General features: G+C 44.2%; 1 protein-coding gene and 1 long non-coding RNA gene across 3 annotated transcripts in view; one reads left to right on the top strand and one right to left on the bottom strand.

Annotated features, from left to right (window-relative positions):
* The window catches only part of EDARADD (EDAR associated via death domain), a 65,927-nt gene that overhangs the window by 7,409 nt on the left and 32,980 nt on the right, over positions 1–25,538 (bottom strand). The window contains exon 5 of the mRNA XM_027962270.3: positions 9,535–9,580. Within this exon, the coding sequence (XP_027818071.1) occupies positions 9,535–9,580 (46 nt within the window). The remainder of the gene's footprint in view (positions 1–9,534; positions 9,581–25,538) is intronic.
* LOC132658680 (uncharacterized) lies at positions 5,149–9,056 on the top strand. 2 transcript variants are annotated; one of them, XR_009598605.1, is made up of 3 exons: positions 5,149–5,651; positions 6,446–6,729; positions 8,532–9,056. It is a non-coding gene; the product is annotated as an uncharacterized LOC132658680 (long non-coding RNA). The 2 variants fall into 2 exon arrangements; XR_009598604.1 differs by having other exon boundaries at positions 6,446–9,056.

Here is a 25,538-nt window from a genome sequence, read left to right as displayed (position 1 = left end):
CTCCCTCCCACTGAATTCCTCTCATTGAAATTCCCCTCAGCTACTGAACTTACCTATCCTATGAAACCCACCTCAGAAGCACCCCTTCATTAAATCCCCTGGCTCTGCCTGCAATGCCGTCGCACCCAGAGTCTCATCATTGTGTTGGCATCTCCTGACTTTGCCTTGCAGGGAGATATTCCATATGCTCTTTGTTGTTGCACCTTCAGGGCCCTGAAAAAGGATCCATATCCTTCTGCAATGTGTACACATCTTAGAGTTCTAAAATGTTGAATTCCATTTCTGTGTAACATAGTGAGAGTTATTCTTCTGTTCCATTAATAATGGTGTGGTGTATCTGGAAGCAAGACTTTAGCTCCATGACGGGACAGAAATTTATTTATAAAGAGCTTTCTAACATTGAAGGTGGCTTTTGCATACAAGGGGGAAACTGTGCAATTTTCTTTGCCCTTATTTAAAAGTAGAGTCAAAATCCAGGGAACTCAAATCGGGGCTCTGTAACAACCTAGAGAGGTGGCGTGGGGTAGGAAAGGGGACAGAGGTTCAAGAGGGAGGAGACATATGTACACCTATGGCTGATTCATGTTGATGTAGGGACGAAACCAACGTTAATACTGTAAAGCAATTATCCTTCAATTAAAAATAAATTAATTAAAAAAATAAAGGTGGGTATATGGGAAAAAAGTTGAGTCAAAATAATAATCTGTCAAGTAGAAAAACAAGCAGTTTACCAAAGGCTATGTATAATTCAGTTTTTGTAAAAACAAAATAATACAGTCATTTTTATCCACATAAGGCATATATTATACACACATTCATGGGCATAGGAAAAATCTAGAAGTATGCATAAATACGTTAACAATGGATGGTCCTAATTTTCTATAGCTAAAATATTTATTTGGATACTTAAAATATATTTTTTAAATGTCACAGAAAAATAAACTATGTTTAAGTCCAGAATGAAATGCATTGCTTTCTGAAGGTCTGCCCTGTATTACCTCCATAAGACTCAGGGTTTTAGCAATGTTTTCTTCTTTAGTGTCAAGAAGAATGAAAATCGTTATGGTTTCTGTGAAGCTCCTCTAAGCCTTCTAGTGTATGAGAAGCTTCTGTTTCTCTGAACACCACCACCATCCATTTATCAGTTTGTTTTGAAAGCATGATGTGTCAAAAATCTATTGTTTCCTTTTTTATTTTCAATGACACACATGTTAAGCCATTTTCCCAACTGGAATCTACACAAACTGCCAACAGTCATGAATTTAAAGTTGCCTTTTGAATCATAAACTATAATTAGTTCTCTGAGGATTTAAGCAGACAAACTGTTTTTTCCCCTATGAAATACATTTTGTCCTGCCCTCCTGTAAACACCTATCATGTATTCGTGTGCATGCAAGGAAAGAATGGCTGATGCTTTGGGGTAAGAAAAATCATGGGAAGAGAAACATTTAGAACCAAAGAAGTTTTCCTAAGAAATGAGGGAAAAAAATGGGATTATTATTGGATGCTACCCTGTGTCAAGCTCAGGATATCCGTACAGGAGAAACTCAAAAACTGTTTACTAAATGAATGAATAAGAATTGTTTTTTCTCCTCCAGAGACAAGGTAGGTTTCTTATTACTGTGTGATGCATTTTAGGATGTGAAGAGAGAATTACTAGCAAAGGAAAGAGAATTTACTGGTGTCTGTTGGCTATTAACAGAAAAATACAAAAGAGTGATTCTAGATTTGGGGGAAGGAAAGGAGAGTGTTATTGAGGAGAGAGGAGTCAGTTATGTATAAAAATTCACTTTAACAAGTAGGCTCCTTGCTTGTCATGTTTTGACACTTGACTTGCATATTTTCCACTGATGAAAAACAAGAATGGACTGCACCATTAATTCATAATAACCTCTTAGAGGCCAAAACCCTGGAAGGACTTGCCTTCTTAAGTTTAGTCTGAGTCCTGGCTTGAACTAAGGAAGAATTTATCAGTGGAGGAAGGGCCAAATTTCTCAGTGATTTTTATCATCACAGTAACTGTCATTTATTAAATGCTTAATATATAACTGGCCCTGCACTGTGCCCTTTTATATCAGGAGTCCCAAATTCTGGGATCTTATGCCTGATGATCTGAGGTGGAGCTGATGGAATAATATTAGAAATAAAGTGCATAATAAGTGTAATGTACTTGAATCATCCTGATACCATCCCCGACTCCCACCCCAAGATGGTGGAAAAACTCTTTCACAAAACCAGTCCCTGGTACCAAAAAGGTTGGGGACCGCTGCTTCACATGCATAATCCTCAATCAGCAGCATCAGAAGGGGCTCCTCAAACCCTGGTGCCCCAGCTTTCCAGGGCTTGACTGCTAAATGGCATTTAATATCCCTGGACTTCAGATTCCTCATCTATCAAATGGAGATGATAATATAATAATTCTTATATCTCATGAATTAAATGAGATGAAAGCATTTTTGTCAAGTCTTATATAAATGTTATTTAAGGGTGTTAGGTATTACATTTTTTTTTAAGTAGAATGGGGGGAAAGAAAGAGTATGTCATTGTGTCATCTGGCCTCTGCTGACACCTCCCAGCTCATTCCCTTTTCAAGTGCTCTTCACTGCCCACCCTTGTCCCTGGAACATATACTCCACCCTGGCTCAGGACCTTTGCACCAGCTGGGTCTTCGCCCTGAAGTCCTCCTTTCTCAGATCTCCACATGGCTGGCTCCTTTGCACTGTTTCGATCTTGGTGCACCTTCTTAGCCAACACAGCATCCTTTCCTTGCAGGCAAACCCCACTGTACACTCATTTATCTTCCTCAAGGCACCTACCACCATCTGTAATTACTTGTGTTTATTGTCTGTCACTCCCAACTAGTATATAAGGTCTAAGACGAAAGGGACTTAGATGTCTAATGTCTCCACTTAACTCCAGGCACACAGTAGGCACTCAATAATGTCTGCTGAGTATAAATCTGCTTAATGAAGAACATGACAAAGAGAAATAATCAAATCAGAAACTTCTGGGCAGCATATGAAGAGTTATCTAGAAAGTTTCAGACAAACTGAAAGGTTTCTTGTGCTGAGTATATACAAGGCAGAAGAAGGGTGACTGGTTGCTACAGAGAAGGAGTACACCATGCACCAGAGAGAGCCTCATGAGCTTTAGAGGCATGCTGACCAAGTATCGATACAAGCCGACGCTGTGCAGGCATGCAGCTTGGACAGGTTACTCAGCTTGCTACGGCCGCGTCCTCCCTCTCTGAACAACTGAGAGGACTGGATTTCATAAAGTTGTGGAGAGGATTAAGTGAAGCCATCCCTCAAAGCCTTATCCTAGTTCATGGTAGTTGGAGAAGGCAATGGCACCCCGCTCCAGTACTCTTGCCTGGAAGATCCCATGGGCGGAGGAGCCTGGTGGGCTGCAGTCCATGGGGTCGCGAAGAGTCGGACACAACTGAGCAACTTCACTTTCCCTTTTCACTTTCATGTACTGGAGAAGGAAATGGCAACCCACTCCAGTGTTCTTGCCTGGAGAAGCCCAGGGACGGGGGAGCCTGGTGGGCTGCCGTCTATGGGGTCGCACAGAGTCGGACACGACTGAAGCGACTTAGCAGCAGTGCAACAAAGCATTAGTAGCTGTGGGTGAGGAACCGTAACAGCGGTAGTTCTCAGGGCTTTCCTGGTGGTTCAGTGGTTAAGATTCTGAGTTTTCAGTGCAGGGGTGCGGGTTTGATCTCTGGTTGGAGAACTAAGATCCCATGCATGACAGGCATGGATGAATAAATAAAGCAGCAGTTCCCAAACCTTGGCTAAAGATGGAACTCTCTGCCCCCGCCCCACCCCACTCTCCCCTGGGGAGATTACAAAATCCCGATGTTTGGTTCCACCACCAAGATCCTTATTTAATTGGTCTGGGGTACAGGCCGGGCACGGGAAGTTTTCTAAGCTCTCCTGGAAATTCTCATGTGCAGCAGGGTTGAAAACCATTGCCTTAAACCGTATCTACTGAGGAAGTTCTCAATCAGATGGGCCAGAAAAGGTAGATTCTTTGAAGAATACAGTGCGGGTTTGGTGATTGGGAGTTTGTGGATAATATTTCCGCACACTCACAAGCAGAAGAATGGGTTTTCCGAGGGTTTTTTTTTTCCCCTTCTTCCACTATTCTTCATCTCATACACCTTTTACATCACACCTTAAAGAACAGTTCAGAAATCAAGCATGCTCAGTGACAAGGTATGTCCATGTCATTTCAAACAAAGTAAGAAACAGTTCACGTCCAGAGATGCCGTACTCTCAAGCTGGCGGCTGGCAGACCATACAATGCTGGTCAATTAACAGTTAATTGTGAGTTGGAACAAGATGCAGAGCTCACGAGGGTCGTGATTGGCTGAGCCTGGAAAATGGCTCCAGTCGGGGTGCTGGCAGTGGATCACAGATTGACTTAATGCGTCTCCCTGCAGGGGAGGTGCCGTTTTATCTTGCACACCCTGGCTTTTCGGGAGCTATTACCACACAGGTGTTTCCCTCCACAGCACTCAGTGCCACTGTAGGCTCTCAAATCATTTACAATAATGTTCCCCATGATAACCAGGTCTTCAGCTGGCACGAACAATTACATAGTAAACATTTTATACTGGCAGCTTTGCAAATAGCAAAACATGTTCTATTCTAAAGTAACTAAAATAACTCCTGGGTGTCTATAAATTATGAGATTTGGAAAATACCAGCAAGTGTCAAAGTACTGTCAAATACTTCCATAGTTATGTTTGTTAATGGTGTAAATTCATGCTTTTTTCTGCATGTAATTTCTAACACGGCTAGAAATAAATATATTTAAAATGCCAGTTTACGGCTTTGAGAGATCCCTGGGGTGCGTGCATACCACATGACTCATCAGAGGTAGTTATTTGCTCTGAGCTCGAAAATGGTGAAGAATTATTTTTATCTACTAAGAAACTGACCCCAGGGCTTTTGGTGGGTGTTAGATCTCTTAACCAAAGGGAAAAACACTGTGATTTCATTTTCCCTCTCTGAAACACCCTTTTAAGAAGACATCAAGTTGGCAGCAGCACTAGGAAATCTAACTGACAAATCGGATGGATCTTGGCAAGTAAATCACACTGGGCCACTCTGTCATCACACAAAACCGAGGCATAGAAGGTATGTTTAAAAACAAAACAAAACACACATATAAGAAAGGACCCAGGTTAAAATTTAGCAGCGAATTTTACGTGAGCTTGCATTCTGAAATTACGTGACACAACGTATTTACTAAGTGTCACTGTATAGACCTCAGTTGAAAAAAAAAGAAAATATTTTTGCACATTCTCTTCTACAGGGAAATTAGGTTTGGAAGAGGCAAGTGCTGAATTATGCAAGGTGGTCAGAAAGTCAAGTCCTGAAAACCTGGCAACCGTGAAGAGGTAGGGAGGGAGTCATGGTCTAAGTGATATTAGTGCCACCAGAGGGGAGAACAAGAGGTTATTATTTATTTTTTTAGTTTTTAAAATTATTTGTTTTAATTTCTGTAGTTTACAGAATCGACATATCTTTTTTTATATATCATCTTCCCCTTGCAGCATGTGGGATCTTAGTTCTCCAACCAGGAATCGAACCTGTGCCCCTTGCGTTAGGAGTGCAGAGTCTTAACCACTAGATTGCTAGGTAAGTCCCTAGAAAAGGTTTTTAACTTTCCAATTTGTGAGGAGTTTTTTGTTTGTCTGTTTTTTATAGCTGAGTCATACTCTTTTAAAGCCCAAATGTTTTCATTTTGAAAAACTGCATGGAAACATTGTGAAGCTTCTATGACTCCTGGGGGCTGGCTCCTGTACTCAGTGGTTCTGCGAGGGGGCTCTATTTTTCTGGCAGTAGCGGATTCTGAACTGTATTCTTATTCTTTCCTTGATTACAAACTGTCAGCTGTCATTTCTCACTCTGGTTGAATCCCTCCTTTTATCTTAGAGCCTTCCACCCTCCGCACATTGCTTACTTTAATGAGATATAAACTGGATGGCAGATAGGTTTTCAGATTTTAAGAATTAAATAAAAGCCAGGCTCTGAGTTAATTAAGGCTAGACCAAGGGCCTGATTAGGGGAAAGTAGCAAGCGCCTGCAAAAAGTGTTTCAATGGCTCAAAGACTGACTCTGGGGGAAGTGGGTGGACTTTGGCTTTGTTCTAGCCTGAGACTCTGAGCTGGAAGTCTGACCTTCACCCGCCGGGTATGACACCCCAGCATCTGACATGCGTGCTACACAGGCGATGGGTCTGGCCTGCAGGGAGACAGCGTGGTGTGGTGCTGGTGGTGGCGGTGGGGTGGGCGGTCAGGCCAGGCCTGGGGCTTGAATCCCACTCAGGACCTGTGCGATGGAGCGCCAGGCACGTGACCAGTGCCAGTCATGTGACCCGGCGCTGGTGAATAGCTGAACCCACAGAGCTGTCATTAACGCTTTTTTCTAAGGGCATCTCTAAAAAGAGCAGACGCATTGGAAAAGACCTTGATGCTGGAAAAGATTGAGGGCAAGAGTAGAAGCAGCAACAGAGGATGAGACAGTTGGATGGCATCACCGACTCGATGGACATGAGTCTGAGCAAACTCCGGGAGATGGTGAAGGACAGAGAAGCCCGGCTGCTGAAGCCCATGGGGTCGCAAAGAGTCAGACATGAATTAGCGACTGAAGAACAACAAAAGTACTTGAAGGAGACCTGGTTCATGGCAAATGCTAAATTTGTGCAAGGACAACAGTAAGTAAACTTCACTTAGGTGGTTACTCTCATTCAAAGGGGAAATACGGCAGGACTTACCTGGCAGTCCAGTGGCTAAGACTCCCAACGCTGGGGTCCTGGGTTCAATCAAGGAACTAGATCCCATATGCCACAACAAAGAGTTTGCATGCCACAACTAAGTATCCCTGTGCATTGCAACTAAGACCCGGTAGGGCCAAATAAATAGATATTTAGAAGAAAAAAAAAAGAGGAAATAACGGGGATCTGCTTTTGCCCCATCTTCCAAGAGCAAAGCCCTGAAGTCAATGTCTCTCATTTGCTTGTTTATGGAAACACACACACACACACACACACACACACACACACACACACACACACGCACAACCAAACACCTGAACATTCCTCTGGGCAAAGCATCATGCTGGGTGGCAAAGATATTGACTTCGGCAGCACGGGTTCTGCTCTAGGTAATGCTACCTGCTATCACTGTGAAAAGTTTGTCCTCTCTGAAAATCTTTCATTTCATTTTGACACAGGTAAAGACATTTAGAGACAAACCGTAATGTGATTAATCTAGTAATGACCTGACCTCATAAGAGTCTTGGAAGGGTTTACAGATATTACTAACCAACTTACTTGATTCATTCTCATTTTAGCTGACATTTCACATTGGTAGGCAGGATGTTAGTCTTTAAAGAGTTTAACTATAGACTTTTTTTTAATTAGAAAAGAAATATGTGCTTGTCACAGAAAATCTAAAAACTCAGATGAGTATAGGAAAAAAAATTTCACATTCTCACCACTCAGGCTCATCACAGTTCACCTTTTAGGTTATTTTACTACTCATTATATGTATGTGCCTACACCAAATCATTGGTGTTATATATGTTTGAATATACAGATTAAAGTTTTGGGGGTAGGTTTTTCTGATACCCACTCATGCTAGAAATTTTTTAAATACAGGGGAGTGAAAAGAAAATTAAAACTGTCTCTGCTTGTATGAAAAGATACTTTCCGTTCCTTCACCTCACTCAGTGAGGTGCTTCTAACATGAACCTGTGTCCACTGGAGCATTTGTGGAAGAGGATAATTCTTAGCCGTGGCCTTAGCTTCCAGCAGGGGCGGACTGTGGTCCAAGGAAGACGAGTTCCACGGGTTCCTGGCCGGGACCCCAGATGTTGGGCCTGTCCCATGAAAGCTGGTGGGTAGGTGCCACCGGACATTCTCCTGGCCTGATTTCTCCCTGATGTCTCTAATCACAGTAGGACAGTGGCTGAGCAGGCTAGTGGCTGAACGGGAACCAGCATCCCAACTTCTGTCTTTCAGAAATGTACCTTTGCCACTTGGCCTCCTCAGAGAGCCTGGCACACAGCGGGTCTTTAAGAAATGAAAATCCGTTGAATGAAAAAAACAAAAAAACACCTGGAATCTCATCACCCAGAGATAAAACTGCTCCTAACATCATGTATCAAAGTTGATTATGCATCGCAAATTCTGATTTTCAGCATGGTTACCTGGGCACAGCCTGGGATTGATGATAGAATATCCTAAGACTTTGATGAGTACCCCCATCCTTCTTTAAAAAAGAAATGAACAAACCCCTGATGATTTGGGTCATTCAATATGTGTTTTAAAAGATATTTTAAAATGTTGGTGAGGTTTTTTTTCCCCCCTTTATTTTCGTAGCTTATTTTAATGCTCACTCCATATTTTCCCCATGATTAATTAATGAGAAATCTAAATACTGCCATTTTTTTTTTGTTTTTTCTTTTTTTTGGCTATGCCACATGGCACATGGGGATCTTAATTCTCTGACCAAGGATCAAACCAGCAACCCTGCACTAGAAGTGTGAAGTGCCAACCCCTGGACCACCAAGGAAGGCCCTTAATACTGCCAGAGTTTCTGTCTTACAATGAAGAAACAGAAAAAGGTGGTGGGGGACGAGGCAGTGGAGACAAATTAAATGTTTCTTGTATATTAATGCATATATGTGGAATCTAGAAAAATGGTATAGATGATCTTATTTGCAAAGCAAAAATAGAGACACAGACATAGAGAACACATGTATGGACATCAAGGAGGGAAAGGGGAGAGGTGGGAGGAATTGGGAGACTGGGATTGATTTATCTACATTATTGAAACTACATATAAAATAGATAACTAATGAGAACCTATTGTTTGCTCAGGGAACTCTACTCAGCGCTCTGGGGTGACCTAAATGGTAAGGGAACCTAAAAATGAAGAGATACACGTATATGTATAACTGATTCACTTTATGTGCAGTAGAAACTAACATGACATTGTAAAGCAACTACACTCCAATAAAAATTGATTTTAAAATGTTTTTTGGTGACACACATTAGAAGCAGAAAATGGTGGGGACCAGCACATAGCCTGGCTCCCTAAGGCGCGGAGATGGAAGGGAGGCGGTGGGTGTCTGAGTGGCCCTTCTTACCGTGACTGGGTCTGCCTACATCCCATCATTTGCCTCCTCCTGACAAAGTTCTCTACCAACACTGTGGCTCCTGGAGCTTGGAGGGAGGGTCGGTTCTGACCCTCATCAGATCCTAAAGCCATCCAGTTAAAAACCCTGCTGTGCCTTGCACAAGCAAAGGAGGGTTAACACGAGAAAATATCCCTTGTAGGCTTTTGTGAAATCCTGCAAGATTTCTTTGCAGTTCACCATGGCGTGTGGTTGGAAAGTTTCTCTAGTCGGTAATACAGATTTTGAAAGTTAATGATAAACACCTTCTCGAATGATCTTGAATTTAGCCATGCTAGCTAGCGCTGATGCCTAGATACCTTTAAAATCAATCATTTACCTGAAAGGGGGTCTCCAGTACTGTCTCGAAAGCCATTTTCTTCTCCCTTAAAAAACAGAAATGCAATTTTCATTAAAACCATACCCATATGTGATTAGAGATGTTATCAGTTTTCCAATTTAGTTAAATTTCCACCAGAACCTGGGAGGGAGGTATGGATCTTAAGAATGGTACTTTACTAGTAAGTCAGACAGAGAAAGACAAATATCATACGATATTGCTTGTATGTGGTATAAAAAAAATGGTACAAATGAACTTACTCACAAAACAGAGAGTCAGAGACACAGAAAACAAACTCACAGTTACTGGGGGGAAAAGAGAGAAGGGATAAATTAGGAGACTGGAATGGACATGTTTACACTACTGAATATAAAATGGATAACTGATAAGGGCCTCTGTGTAGCACAGGGAACTTAATACTCGGCAATGATTTATATGGGAAAATAATTTTTAAAAGAGTGGATATATATATATGTGTGTAACTGTTCATTTTGCTGTACAGTAGAAACTAATATAATGTTGTAAATCAACTATCCTCCAATTAAAAAAAAAAATGGGTAGTGAATGATGTGTCTCTCCCTAGAATATAAACTCCCAGAGGGCAGGAATCCTTGTTTATTTTTTCTCCGTGCTGGGTCCTCAGCGGTCAGAACAATGCCCAGTACACAACAGACACTCGACAGATGTTTGTTAAATTACTGTCATTTTTTAAAAATATAAATGCATACAAGATGCCATTTCTTCCTTTTTAAAAATTTTACACTATGGACTATTTCCCTTATTTTATTCTCTATCTGCTTTTTGGCGGGCTTGTTGTTTGTCAGTCCAAGTTATAATTCTTGCCTGTATCTATTATACTTTTTGTGGTTGTTGTTCAGTTGCTAAGTCACAGAAGCAAAGAAAAACTGGTAAAAAAACAGTGACTAATTCCCTTTAGAAGCAATGTATTTCTGCCCACCTACTTGAGGCTCTATTTTTACCAAGGCTGTGCTACCTGGAGGGAGTTAGCTGATCTCCTTGTAGGGTATGTGTGTGTGTGTGTGTGTTTTCAGTGGAGTCAGCAGAGGAGAATGACCCCAGTGTCTATCTGTTCATGCTAACTCTATGTTATTTTTTAAATTTTTATTTATTTATTTATTTTGGCTATGCAGCATGTGGGATCTTAGTTCCCTGATCAGGGATCAAACCTGCCTCCCGTGCAGTGGAAGTGCAGAGTCTTAACTACTGAACCCCCAGGGAAAGCCCACATTAACGCTATCTACATACAACTAAATCTCTCTCAGCAGCTAATGGTACCCCTTCCATCCACAGTACTGCAGAAGAAGCATGAAGGGTTGGGTCAAGGCCCCGGGTGTGAGTCCACCTGCGTTCATAACCACAGGCACCTCACTCACCTGGAGTCAGAGCACTCCTCTGATTTCTCATTTGCATGCTGAGGGGCTGATAGATGACCTTATCCCTAAGAGGCTCTACATTCTCAGGCCTCTGAGAGTTTCACTTAAAAATGTGCTAGCTCCCTAGTGTCAAACATTTTAAACAGTCTTTTCCTCTTAATCCCCTAAGAAGCCTTTCTCCTTGCTCTTGAGTTCATAAATCCCCATGTTTCAGGGTTTTCCTGGTGGTCCAGCAGTTAAAACTCCTAGCTTCCACTGCAAGGGTCATGGGTTCAATCTCTGGTCTGGGAACTAAGATCCCGCATGCCACAGGGTGTGGCCACAAACAGATTTTATCCAAAAATAAGTGCCCATGTTTCTGCAGAATACAGACAGTGGTCTAATTACAAGCGTATTTTTTTTTCTTTTATACAAGAAGCATCCGTGCATCTTACCAGCTAGATTTTGTCCCCTAACTCATCTGTTTCTTGCTTTGTTTGAATCCTATTCTTTCTCACTGTCCTCACTAGAACAAAAAGCAGCGTGTTTACCATACTGTATACACAGTTTATAAGAGTTAGGGGCAGTCTCTAAAAGAGCAAAAATGCCTCTCTCTGCAATTTTTTACTTCTGCAAGACAAAACCCAGGAACTCCACAACGTTAAGGCCACTATTCAGTGTTCACCGGGTCATGTGGGGACCTGCCTTTTCCCATCTGTGCAGCTCCAGCAGGACCAGGCAGGCTCGCCCTCCCACCAGCACAGTCACGGTTATGCTCACTGAATTGGAAACTTTCGCGGAGGAAGCAGAAACCGGACCTTCAGGTAGTATCAAGAGACACAAACATTAGCACTGGACAGATTTTTGTGGTACTGATGAGGTCCTACTAAAGCATGGGCTGTCCTTTAAGTAAAGATGATGTTACGTGGCATAGCTGATTTGATTCCTCATCATCTGGAGAAAATGCTACCGAAATCAGGGTCCAGCTAGCCTCACCCCACTGATGTAGGTGAGGGGCAAGACTCGGAGTTACTTGGGACAGTTGACGGGGACACAATTTAGATTTTTGTTCTTGGCCTTGATTAGTATGTCATGCTACTTTTAAAGATGGTTTCCTAAGAGTGAAGTCAGAAGAGACTTATATTTGGTGGTTTCCAGGGTCTTGCTGAAACCTCATTCGGCACCTCTTTTCTGAGTAACTAATAGGTACCGGCTCCTGTGGGGGAACCCATCTACAAAGGTAAAAGGACCTGGACCCTGACCGCTCAGAGATGCTGGGGAAATAGAAACACACCAGACTAATTAAAACGTAAGGCAGAAGACGGTGTGTTCTGATAGGGAGAAAAAGATCAAGTCAGAGGGGAGAGGTTTCTTCCAACCAAAACATATTCTGATTCTTCAAATCAGAGATGTCTGAGATGAGCCTTTTTGAGGGCCTGGAGAGTGGGGAATCAGGAGGAAAGGGCACTGAGCTAGAGGTCCATGGCAGCCCAAAAGGAAGTGAAAACACACGGGGCCCCTATAGGGCATTTTGTCTGAAGCAAAGGTGTTGAGGGGGTGATGGAGGGAGATGAAATGGGAAAATGGGCTGAGGTCTGAGACCTGGTTTCAGGCAATGGGAGTCACTAAGAGGCTGTCATCAGAACCTGGGCATCCTTGGAGCTGTCAAGGATCAGAGCGGGAACACCTAACCAATTGTAGGAGGTAGGAACACACGGGTGGCCAGGGAGAATGGGGCAGCCAGGCAGTCTGATGAGGGGAAGCATGACTGGCTCAAAGGCAAGGATTAGGAAGTCTCCATACCACTGCTTTGGGAGAGGAAGGGATAAAACTAGAGCCATGGCAAGGATACAACCAGCATGGGGGCGGGTGAGCGGAAGTGAGACGAAGAGTGAGTCCAGAAGATATGACGGATGAGACCACAAGAGCCTGGCGGAAACTGAAGACAGTGCTGGTCCTCGGGAGAGGCTGGGTTAGGAGACTAAGACACGGACGCTGGGAGAAACGTCAGGCAGTGGAGGGCATGTGAGGAAGTCTCAACTTCAAGGAACACCCAGGGCCTACATTTCAGTAGCAAGGGAGGGAATGAGAAAGGAGGGAAGTCAGAGGGGAGGAGAGAAAAGAGCAAGGGCCACATGAAGACGTGGTCTGGCAAGGAGAGGAGCAGGTTCTGAGAGCAGCTCTAGCAGCTTCTGCCAGGCGGGCAGTGAGGATGCGGGGAACCCCCTCCCCCACCCCTCCTTGCTGCTTCGCTTTCTCTTGCCTTTAAGGCCTCAGCTTAGGCCTCACCAGCTCTAGGAAGCTGTCCAAGCTCACAGTCAGAGTGATGTGCCCTGGGTGCTCCTATAGCCTTATGGACCTGAATGATACTTGGTGACATGTAAGGTCAGTACCAATAATCCTCAGGGGGGAGTCTGATGGTGGGAACCTAACCAAAGTGCAGCTCTGGGGACAGGAGTCCAGGGCTGAGGAGCTGTGACTCAGGCACGGAGGCCAGCCCTGCAGCGTCCTGGGGGCGCTGAATCCAGGTCGGAGGGTATGAGTGCAATTAAGCATTCACTGCTCCATTAAAACTGATCCAGGAACAGAGGACAGAGTTGCGGGTCAGAGCAGCAGTGGGCTTAGCTGTGAGCAACACAGGACGGCAGGGGACATGAAACAAGGGCTAATCCTCTCCTTTTCATGTCTGCCTCTTCCCCTCCAAGGGATCCTACCCCTGGGTCTTTTCTGAGCCAACTCCCAAAAACAGTTCCTCCATCCTGCTCCTTCCTCCTTCCAAACTTCTCGATGGCTGACTTTTGCCGAGTGCATACTATGTCCCAGGCAGATGACACTTTTTCTGGGGGGAGGTGGGGGCATGAGGTATGCGGGACTGTAGTTCCCTGACCAGGGATCGAACTCATGCTGTCTGCATTCAGAGTGTGGAGTCTTAACCACTGCACCATCAGGGGAGTCATCCCCAGGCTGATAATCTTTATTGGGTTAGCTCATTTCCTCCTCGAGATGCCGAGGAGCTGAGAACCACCACACACAAATGATGAAGCACTGCAGATTTCTGTTTGGAGGACTTGTTTTAATTCTGAGTGAAGTTCAAGTGCAATGCATTGGTTTTGTGGAAGAGAATAGTTTTTGGATACCATTGGGTCTGTGTGCCAAAGGGAAATAGTCTAGATAAGAAAAAAGGTAGAAATGACCTAAATGTCCATTGACAGATGACTGGATTAACAAAATATGGAATATTATTCAGCCTTAAAAAGGAAGGGAATTCTGACATGCTAGAATAAAGATGAACCTTTAGTGCAAGCTAAGTGAAATAAGCCAGTCACAGGTGGACAATACTATATGATTCCATTTATATGGGTTACCTAGAGGAGTTAAATTCAAAGAGACAGAAAGTAAAATAATGATTACCAGAGGGTGGAGCAAGGGCGAATGGAGAGTTAGTGTTTAACGGGAATAGAGTTTCAGTTTGGCAAGATGAAAAAGCTCTTAAGATGGGTGGTGAGGGCTGCACAACAGCGTCATTGTACTTAACGCCTTTGAACCGTACACCTAAAACTGGTCAAGATGGTAAACATCGTGTGTGTATTTTACCACTTACAATTTTTAAAATATCTCCTTAGGAAATCTGAAGGTAACCACGAAACTGAATACCAGTGTTGTATAAATTCAAGCTGGCTAAAGAAAACACCCATTTTGCAAACCCTTTCCATTGTGAATATGTGGAAATTACCTTATATTTGGGCAAATGTGTTAACTGCTGCCAAGAATTCTTTGAGTAGAAAGAAAGTTGGCTAGGCGACATCAATTTTGCACTTGGGTGAGTTTATAACCTAGTCGTTGGGTCCCGTGTCTGCTTAGGGAGCTGCAGGGACCAGGTGATGAACAAGAGTCTGCCCTGGGGACTTACACGTGGGGACTTCACACCAGGCTCCAAGCAGCAGCAACCCCGGGGCCAAGAAGACACTGGGGGGAAGGGGAGATGAACACACGACCCATGTGCCATCCACACATGGGGATGGCCTGATGGGCTGAAGACGCTGACAGATTGATGAGGAAGACACAAACCAGCACCCAGGAGCTAGACACCAGTTTTCAGGGAAACACGATCTGCTGGCCTCTTTCGTCCATCTTTCTTCCTTCCCTTTCTTTCCTCTCTTTCCTTTCCTTCCTCATTTCCTTCCACAGCACTGCACAGCACGTGGAATCTTAGTTCCCTGGCCAGGGATTCAACCCGAGCCCCCTGCGCTGGAAGCAAGGAGTCTTAACCACTTGACTGTCTGGGAAATCCTAGTTTGGTCCATCTTTATGAGTCTATGCTTAGCTCACTAATAAAGAGTCCCATCTTTATGCCTTGTAAAACTAAGGAGAAGAGAACTCAGTGGGAAAGCCCTCAACAGGTTGGTTAGCCCAGTTGTAGCCTAAGTCTGATTGGAAACCACCATAAAGACAAAGTTGTCATTGTCCCCCTGTTGGCAGCAACCTACACGACAGGCAGAGCCTGAGAAGCAACGCCTCCTTTGAATTAACCAACTTCTTTGGGAGAACAACCAATGCTAAAGCTTGATGTCTCTGCTTCATGAAAATATTTTAGTAAATGGCTTTGAAAATGTGATTTTAAATGCCTGAGTGTGCCAGGGAAATAGGGCTTATATAGCATGGGTTTAGACTGTTCTAAATTTTCTCCCATCGCTTGCCACTGCAAGCAAGCACCTTTTGGTGCTATGAATTCCCAAGATAGACCTGTGTTCTATGTAACTCTTCTGAATGCATTTACTGACTATTCACTTCTACACATTAGGACTTGACTATCAGTCTCCTGCTGGGTTTTTCTAAAGCAGTTTATACTCAATTCTTTTCCTGCAAATCAATTACAACTGTAATAACTGTTTACATTTATTTTTATTTCTTACTGAAGTATAATATACAGAGGGAAAGCTGGACATATCTATTTGGAAGGATATAAGCACAGTCTGAAGATATTGCAGGTTTAGTGCTAGGCCACCACAATAAATTGAATAACTCAATAAGGTAGTTGTTACTGTTTAGCCACTAAGTCCTGCCTGACTCTTGGCAACCCCATGGACTGTAGCCCACCAAGCTCCTCTGTTCATAGGATTTCCCAGGCAAGAAAACTGGAGTGCATTGCCATTTCCTTCTCTAGGGGATCTTCTAGACCCAGGGATCAAACCCACGTCTCCTGCACTGGCAGGCGGATTCTTTACAATTAAAAGCCACCAAGGACACCCCCTAATAAGCTAAGCCACATGAATTTTTTGGTTTCCCAGTGCCTATAAAAGTTATGTCTATACCATCCTATAGTCTATTAAATAAGCATTCTATCTAAAAAACAATCTACATACCTTAATTCAAAAATACTTTATTGCTAGGGAATTCCCTGATCCAGTGGTTAAGACTCTGCACTTCCAATGCAGGAGGCGTGGGTTCGATCCCTGGTTGGGGAACAAGATCCCACGTGCCTCGTGGCGTGCCAGAATGTAAAAATAAAAATTTTGTAAATACTTTATTGCTAAAAAATACTAAACATTATCGGAGCCTTCAGCAAGTCATTTTCTTTTTGCACCAGTTGCATCAAAGGTCACCGCTCCCAGATCATCATAACACATACAAAAAAATGAATAAGTCTGAAATATTGCAAGAACTACAAAACATGACACAGAAACATGAAGTGAGGAAATGCAGTAGGGAAAACGGGGGCAACAGACTTCCTGGACACAGGGTTGCCCCAATTTGTAAAAAATGCAATCTCTGCAAAGGCAAAGAGGCAATAAAGGCAAAGAACAATAAAACGAGGTCCGCCTGTATTTCAGAACCGGCTTTTAGAAATGGGTTTCAGTCAATATGTTCATCAAGCACCTACTCAGTGCTGGAAACAAATCCCTGATGCTGCCGGTTATGATCCAGTAATGGGACCAAGACACACACATAAACATCCAAACCACAAGGAAAAGGGTGTGAAAAATGTACATGCAGTGTGCCAAGGGAACACAAAGGTGGGCAGGAACTCAAGGGAGACCTCCAGGAACAGGGCAAGTTTCGCTAAGGATGAAAGAACTAAATCTGGAAGAAAGGGATTTTGAAATGAACGTTCCAGTGCTTCGCTAGGATGAGAGCAAATCTGTGGGTCTGTGTACATTAGTTCTTTCTTCTCTCCAAGGAGATCTCAATCGAATGACAAGGAAGACCTGCTACTTGTGGAGTTGAAGTGAAGGTCAAAGACTGCAGCGGCTCTTTCCACGACTTCAAGGCAGGGATACTCAGGTATAATTTCATACCTCGCCTCTGGCTTCAGAGATACAGAGGGCGGGGTTTTCCCTCTGTGTATAAAGCATTAGACGATTACTGCTGAGAAATATCATGAAGTATTTTACAGGAGATTATGGCTTGCATGTGCAAATGCCAGCAGACAGTGAGGACATGGATATTACTGCGAGGCAGGGAGGTTCTGCCTGTGCTTTTTTCCTTCACAAATCCTGGGTTGGAGGATACAAGCAATGCTAGAGCATAGACCAGTTGAAGGTTCCAGAAGAGGAAGGTGTTTGAGAACTCCTCATTTCAGTTTCTGATTTTCCTCTCCTGCATAATTACGTTGCTAGCTGAAGAAAGACTGCTTGGCTTCATATGCAGGGCCAATATATGAAAAGGTTACTGAACCAAAATACCATCTAAATGGGTATGATTTAACCCTTCACTTTTCTTTGAAGAAAATTCCAAAAACACGAATAACAAGTATTCGAAACTATATTATTTTTCAAAACAGCAACAAGTGAAACAAAAATTTTTTGTCCCCTAATCTCTCATCCCAGCTCCTTCCCCAGAGATCATTAGTTACAATCTGCAGTGCGTCCTTCCCCATTCCTTATTGATAGCCACACTCAAAACCTACCCAGAGATGTTGTTTAGCCCAAAACCATATTAGTCTACAATTTCATTTATTTAACATTATATTGTGAATATCTTTTAAGGTCAGTAGTCTCTCCTCTTTTCAATGGCTTAATATTACTCTGTGTCAAAGTACCATCATTCATCAACCACCTCCTACCTATGTGCATGTAAGCTACCAGCAACTCTTCTCTGCTTCAAACGCACTCTACAAAGATGTCTCCAGTATCAAGTCCTTCAAGGGGGATCACTGCATCAACAAGCAACAGATGCTGCCAAGCAGTTTCCTGAAAATTCTATCAGTTTACAGTCTCAACTGCGAATGAGGGCAGCTTCCACACCACCCGGAAGTTTAAGTGAAATGTAGCACACTTGTGAAATTTAAAGTCATTATAGTTCACAGAGCACTGAATGATAATGAAAATGCTGCTGCTACTGCTGCTAAGTCGCTTCAGTCGTGTCTGAGAATAGAAGCCACTAAAACTGCAAGGAGATCCAACCAGTCCATTCTAAAGGAGATCAGCCCTGGGATTTTTTTGGAAGGAATGATGCTAAAGCTGAAGCTCCAGTACTTTGGCCACCTCATACAAAGAGTTGACTCACTGGAAAAGACTCTGATGCTGGGAGGGGTTGGGGGCAGGAGGAGAAGGGGATGATCGAGGATGAGATGGCTGGATGGCATCACTGACTCGATGGACGTGAGTCTGAGTGAACTCCGGGAGTTGGTGATGCCAGGGAGGCCTGGCATGCTGCGATTCATGGGGTCACAAAGAGTCGGACATGACTGAGCGACTGAACTGAACTGAACTGAAGTCGATTAGAGGAGATAAAGTAAAGAACTAGAGACTTCCCTGGTGGTCGAGTGGTTAAGATTCCATGTTCCCAATGCAGGGGGCACAAGTTCGATCCCTGGTCAGGGAACTAAGACCTTACATGCTGTGTAGCATGGCCAAAAGATAAAAATAACTAAAAAATAAATTAAGAAAAGTAAAGGGCTGTACAATTTTAATGGTTAGTAAACTCTTTCTGCTGCTCTCAGGATAATAACTATGAAGTCTAGAAAGTAGGCATGTTTGCCCTTTAGCATGTACCTGTCTTATCACAAATATTGTCTTTTGACTTGGTACCAAAGTATAAATAAATCAAATTCACAGACATTAATAGGTTCTATCAAATTAGAGTACTATGATTTTTCTTTTAACATTTCATATCTGGAATATTCACTAGAGACAAAAGGACTCAAGGTTCTGAGATGATGACTGTGGTTGGGTGGCATAAATTTGTGGTGGGAGGAATAGTTCACATTTCATCATTTTCCAGGAATCAAAGACAGAGAGAGGAGGTGGTCCTGGTTCAGACAGCCTAGGACTGGGCCAGACAGGTTCCACCCCAAATTAGCAAGAGCATCACCAAAATGCCTGATGAGTTGAGACTGTTGCCAGCTAAGTTGATGGACAGAAGCAGCAAGGGGGAGGAAAAAAGAAAAGAGACTAGGCTGGGTCAGAGACATGGGAGGGATTATCCTTGGGGATAATCCACCACAGACACAATGGTTCCCACGGATGGCCGAGCACAGTGAGGAGGCAAGCAGGTCACCATCCAGGATAAATAAATTACTGGTTCAAGAAAGTGCAATCTGTTTGGACTGGGAGATGGTGACTGTAAAGCTAAAGGGAGTCCCTCTCATGAGAGTTAAAAACACCAAGTGTAAGGTCCTCCTGGGCAGTCCAGTGGTTGCAACTCCGCGCTTCTACTGCCAAGGGCCCAGGTTCAATAAGGGAAATAAGACCCTGAAAGCTGAGCAGCACTGCCAAAAATAAAACAAAGGGACTCAAAAAATATAAAAACAAATCCAGATCAGTAATGCAAAATTCACAGTGTTTGCGATCCAATAAACTAGTTAGTAAACAAACAGGGGACTTCTCTGGTAGTCCAGTGGTTAGCACTTCCCTTTCAATGCAGGGGGGTGCAGGTTTGATCTCTGGTCCCGGAGTAAGATCTCAGATGCCTCCAGGACAAAACATCAACACATAAAACAAACAGCATTGTAATAAATTCAATAAAGACTTCAAAAATGGTCTACATAAAAAAAAATCTTTAAAAGAATTTAAAAATCATACAAAGAAGTAGGAAAATCTGATTAATAACCAGGAGACAATATCTGACAATTAAAAAAAAAACAACCTGAAAAATGCCAAATGTAGGTCCTGGGCAAAGTTCTCTAGTTTTATCTGGTTCCACATCTCTAAACTTACATCAGGGTGAAGTAAGGAACTACTGAATATTTTCTAAATGCAGAATGATCTGCTTTTCCCTTAGAGAACAAACAAAAGGACTCGCCAATCGATCAAACAGATCTTGTTGGAGCTTGAAAGGATTGCTGCGTATCAAGGAGGGCAGGTAGGGGCCTGCTGGGCTGACTCACAGAACACACCATCCATGGCAACTGCTGGTGGGCCCATTCCCTGTTATTAAAACACATGTAATTGCTCCAGGTTTGCAGATGGTCTGATGGGCTGCTACCTCTGCCAAGGCAATGAGGCTGCCGGATGGGATTCTGCCAGCCACCTCTCAGCCTAATTTAAAGAAAAGAGCAACCCCTTTATTTACCAATTTTGTTTCCAAAGTTTTTACACTAGTGGTCTGCCAGACTGACAGCACTGAGATCTGTGGAAAAGCCTAAAATCTCCCCTGGTTTAGGCCAGGAAAGAGGCCCAGTAACAACTGATAACACCAACTGCTATGGATCAGAAATGCTAGGCATAGGGGCACTGATGAGGAAGGCGCCAGGTCCCAACTCTGCCGCTCAGCCACTGGCTCAAGTCCCCTCGATGAAACAATGTGATTTCTATGCCTCCCACCCCCACTTTAGCTCTAGCGATGCCAAGTTGTCAATTTGGGCATCTAAGTCCAAACCCACTATCTAAATGGTCAGGATTAGCAAGGCCAGGCCTTCTCTCGGATTTAGTATCAGGTGGCAAAAAGGTCAGGATATAAGGTACAACATAGACAGGACTCCAGCCTCTGTCACAGTGGAGGGTGTGTGGAAGGCCTGGGAGGAAGCGGGGAGTCCAGAGGGTATTATGGGGTGGGGGGAGAGTCCTGCCTAAGATAGCAAAGCATGTGTCCTTAGAAATAAAAGACTTCTGTTTGGTTGGTAAATAAGATACAAAATTAATCATCTCCAGGGGCTGCAACTCTAGCATCAATCAATAACTGAGAATTTTTAGGCTTCAGTGTCTTGGCCATCATATTATACTTGGTGTAACACTATCAGTGGGCTAGTCTGTGCTTTAAGACTGGGTGGATGTTCCCTGTGCCCTCACCCCCTCCACTGACTCAGAGTAACATAATGAGGAACATTACACTTTGAAAGGCTTGTTTAATTTTGAAGAAATCAGTTAGCTGTTGTTAGGCTTTCCATAGAGAAGACAGCATGTTTTTTTTTTAATTTGGCGGTATTTATGACTAGAAATAGACTTCAAGCCCTTATAGCTTGCTTAGTGGAAGAACTGGCAGTGTGGTCTGTTAGGTCTAACCTAATAGAGATGTAAAAGGAGTCTAAGGAAATACATAGCCTTAAAGGTGGGGACTGACGCATGGACATCCACCACAGCAGCACTGAGAACAGTGAAACAAGCTCAAAGTAATCAGGAAGCTCAAGCGGCTCTATGGCACAGAGTGTAACAGGATGGAGGACGGGAAGCACACCTCCCATAGAGAGGGGCCCGGTTAATTCCGAAGGACCAGCCTTCAGCTGATACAAGAGGGAGAGATTTCTTTGAAGGAATCGGTGAAGAACTGAGAGCTGAGGCTGCTTTCCTTCCTCTATCTGTACAGCTCTCTGTCCCACCCCCAAGCCAAGTGAAGGGGGCCTCAAGATCACCGCTTGTCAGGGGTGCTTGCTAAAAGGAGGAAATGGCCTCTCACTCCTAGCCCGCTGCTTGTTGATCGGTGGATGCTCACAGTCCCAACCGCTCTGCCACTGGGAGACCTACCCTGTGTGGGACCTTGCCCAAGGTAAGAGGTGCAGAACATATTCCTGAGACAGGAGGACCTGGGGTTAGCTGTTGGAGGCAAATGTGAACATTCAGCTGGGGATGGTTTGCCCAGATCAGGTAACTGCAGTGTTATTCCCACTTGCTGCGGAAGGGGAGGAGAACCAAGGCCACTTGCCCCTCTTTGGGGGCCTCAGCATTTCAAATCAAGCTTGAGTTGGAAGTGAAGAGAAAAGGTGTGAATTGGATGAGAGATTTAACTACTGTATGGAGTCCACTCCATTTAAATATACTAACCAGTCTACTGGATGCTAGGAAACATATTACTATGCTCATTTTCCAGAGGTGGAAACTAACAGAGCAGTGAACTAACTGTTCAAAGTGATATAGTTAAGTGGCAGAGTTAGGGACCTGGTAGGTCTGTCTAGCTCCAAAGACCATGGTAAGCTGGTTACGGTTCCAAATATGGATTCTAGAGTCAGACTACCTATGGCTCTACTATGCAACAGCTGTGTGATCTTAAACAAATGATTCCACCTCTCTGTGCCTCAGTTAGATAGGCAGAATAACAGTATATCCCACATAGGGTCATTTTGAAAATGAAAGTTCACACTGCTGTATTTAACACGAATAACCAACAAGGTCCTGTGTATAGTGCAGAGAACTCTGCTCAACGTTATGTGGCAGCCTGGACGGGAGGAGCATTTGGGGGAGAATGGATACACGTATATGTAGAGCTGAGTCACTTAACTGTATACCTGAAACCATCACAATGTTGTTAATCGGCTGTACTCCAAGATAAAAAGTTAAAAAAGAGATATTCCCCTCTCCAGCTGTTAGGATTTTAAAAAATTATTTAAAAAAAATAAAATTAAAAGAGTTCATGCAGGTGAGTGCTTGGAACAACACTTGACCTAAAAATGTTAATGGTGATGCTTCTTTAAGGCAAAGAATGCTGAAGATGGCGTCACCCACCAGAAGCTAAGGGAGAGAGCTGGGACAGATTCTGCCTTTCCGCCTAGAAGGAGCCAATCCTGATGACATGTGGACTTCTGCCTCCAGGCTGACAGATTACGAATTTCTGTTTAAGCCACTCAGTCTGCAGGATTTTGTTACGACAGCCCTAGGAAACTAATACACATGTGATATGTTCATTGCTTCTGCAATGGAAAAAAACAACTTTTTGGACCTCTGTTTTCCTATCAGCAAAGTGAGAAATGGATCCCAGAGACAGCTTCTTCCATCTCTGTCGGGAACATCTGCACATACTCTCCATCAGAAACACACATATTTAGGTGACGAATACATCTAAAATAACCTAAACTCATTCATAAATACAGCACATCAGCATTTCCAATGTGTGTTTCTTGGATTATTGGGCCTAAGAGTTGGAGAACAGGCTTCAGCAGTCAAAGAACCCTCTTCCTCACGCTCTCCACATGCAGCGAGCTGTCCCCTTCTAGCTGCGCTGACCAACCACTGTGAGGGGACCGGCTCAAGGATCAGCACCACCCCCCACCCCCTAGGCTGCCCCAATTCTACCTCAGCTAACCAGCCCACCTGCTGGCAGGAAGGAGCAGTCTGCATCTGTGGCAGATGAAGAGGTGATGCTGAAGACGTGTCTGGGTTGTTTTACCCTGTGGACACATGGTCTACCCCAGCCCTTCTCACCCCAGTTACACAAAGTCCTGGAACACTGAGAAATATCAGAGGTTGGAGCCTACTCCAGACCACTTCTGCAAGATTCTGCAAGATAAGAGCCAGCCATCAATATTCCGTAAAAGTTCTCCAAGTGATTCTGATGTGCAGTCAGGTTCCAGGACCATTCACTTGTCTACACAGATCACAGGTGGGCACTAATAACGCTCGGGCTTCCCAGGTGGTGCTAGTGGTAAAGAACCCAGCTGCCAATGCAGGAGGCGCAGGAGATACAGGTCCGATCCCTGGCTCAGGAAGATCGCCTGGAGGAGGCCATGGCAGCCCTCTCCAGTATTCTTGCCTGGAGAATCCCATGCACAGAGGAGCCTGCTGGGCTACAGTCCATGGGGTCACAAAGTCCCAGACGTGACTGCAGCGACAGCATGCACGCAACAGATAGCTTTTAGTGAGAAAAGTAAATTTAAATCTGGTTTTTGTGGGAGCTGTCTTCCAGGTTGTTTATTTTACTGTTTTAATTTTTCGGCCTTGCAGCATGTGGGATCTTAGTTTCCCAACAAGGAATCAAACCCATGCCCCCTGCACTGGAAACCCCCACCCCACCCCCAGTGTGAACCACTGGGCCGTCAGGGAAGTCCCTCTTCTAAGTTGTAAAATCTGTCCTCAAGGATTCTCACTGCTGCCTATATTGCTGGATCAAATAGCAGCCAACGGACGGTACAAGACCCCGCCCCTTCCCAGGGCCAATGTTTGAAGCACTTTCTATGTGCAAATGATGTTCCATGCTCACGTGAAGTCGCTCACTCGTGTCCGACTCCTCGCGACCCCATGGGCTGCAGCCTACCAGGCTCCTCTGTCCCTGAGACTTTCCAGGCAAGAGTACTGGAGTGGGTTGCCATTGCCTTCTCCGGATGGTCTTGCGAATGCCCCCCAAATAACAGGACTGATTTTATACAGGAAGAGAGTCCTGGGAACCCCCAACGGCCTAGATGCCCGTGCGTATGTCCAGCCCGCTCAGCCCCTATGTGGTTTCTGGAGGGAGGAACCTTGCTGAAGAGTCCTCTGTAGATCACACGGATATACCGTGGCCTCTGGGGCTGTGGAGGAGGGCAGGCCACGAACCTGAACTAGCACCTACTCTCCACCCCTGGAGACTTCACATCTACAGCCTTTCATGCTGCTTCCTGTAACACTTCTCAAAAATCCACCACGTATTCTGGCACCCTGAACACAACATAGCTTGTTTCTGATTCCCTGTAACAAATGGCAACTCCCGCCCAATCTGGACACTCCCCTTCCAGTGATTTTTTTTTGGCTTTTTGGCTGCAAGGTAAGTGGGATCTTGGAAGGTGATCCCTTAACCACTGGGCTGCCAGGGAAGTCCCTTGGGGGTATGTTAAGAGCTTAAAAAAATATGAATTCACTTTTTTTTTCCCCCTGAGTTCCCAGAGAAGCCATTTTCTTATTTTTCAACAGTGACCCCACTAGGCACTGCTCACCTGCTGGGACTCTCTGAAGCAGATCTGTAACCCTTTCCTCTTCTGCAGTCTCAAGTCCTATCAGACAATGAACCCCTGACATCTCCAAAATGTATTATTTTGTTCTTTCTTCCCCCAAGCATTCACAGAGGTTGAATGGTGTCCCTTAAAAGATATATAGTGGGGTCCAAACTCCAGCACCTCAGAGTGTGATTGTATTTGGAGACGGCTCTTTATAGAGGTAATTAAGTCAAATGAGGTCATGAAAGTGAATGCTAAATCGGTATGACTGGTGTCTTTACCAAATCGGGAAATGCGAAAGCAGAGAGCCACACCCAGAGGGAAGGTGAGGGGAAAAGACACAGGGAACGGAAGACTGGCTACAAACCCAGGAGACGGGCCTGGCGCATCCTCACAGCTCTCAGAAGGAACCAACCCTGCCCACAGCTTGACTTCAGACTCACAGGTTCCACACGGTGAAACGTTTCTGCTGTTATTGCCATCCTCTCTGTGGTGCTTTGTGACAGCAGCCCCAGCAAGCAAACACGGATGTCTTGGAATTACACTCACCACTCTCCATTCTTCCCTCCACAACC

The sequence above is a fragment of the Ovis aries genome, chromosome 25, assembly GCF_016772045.2.
Source record: "Ovis aries strain OAR_USU_Benz2616 breed Rambouillet chromosome 25, ARS-UI_Ramb_v3.0, whole genome shotgun sequence".
Lineage (NCBI taxonomy): Eukaryota > Metazoa > Chordata > Mammalia > Artiodactyla > Bovidae > Ovis > Ovis aries.
Note: the sequence above shows the minus strand (reverse complement) of the source record. Positions and strands in the feature narration are given on the sequence as shown.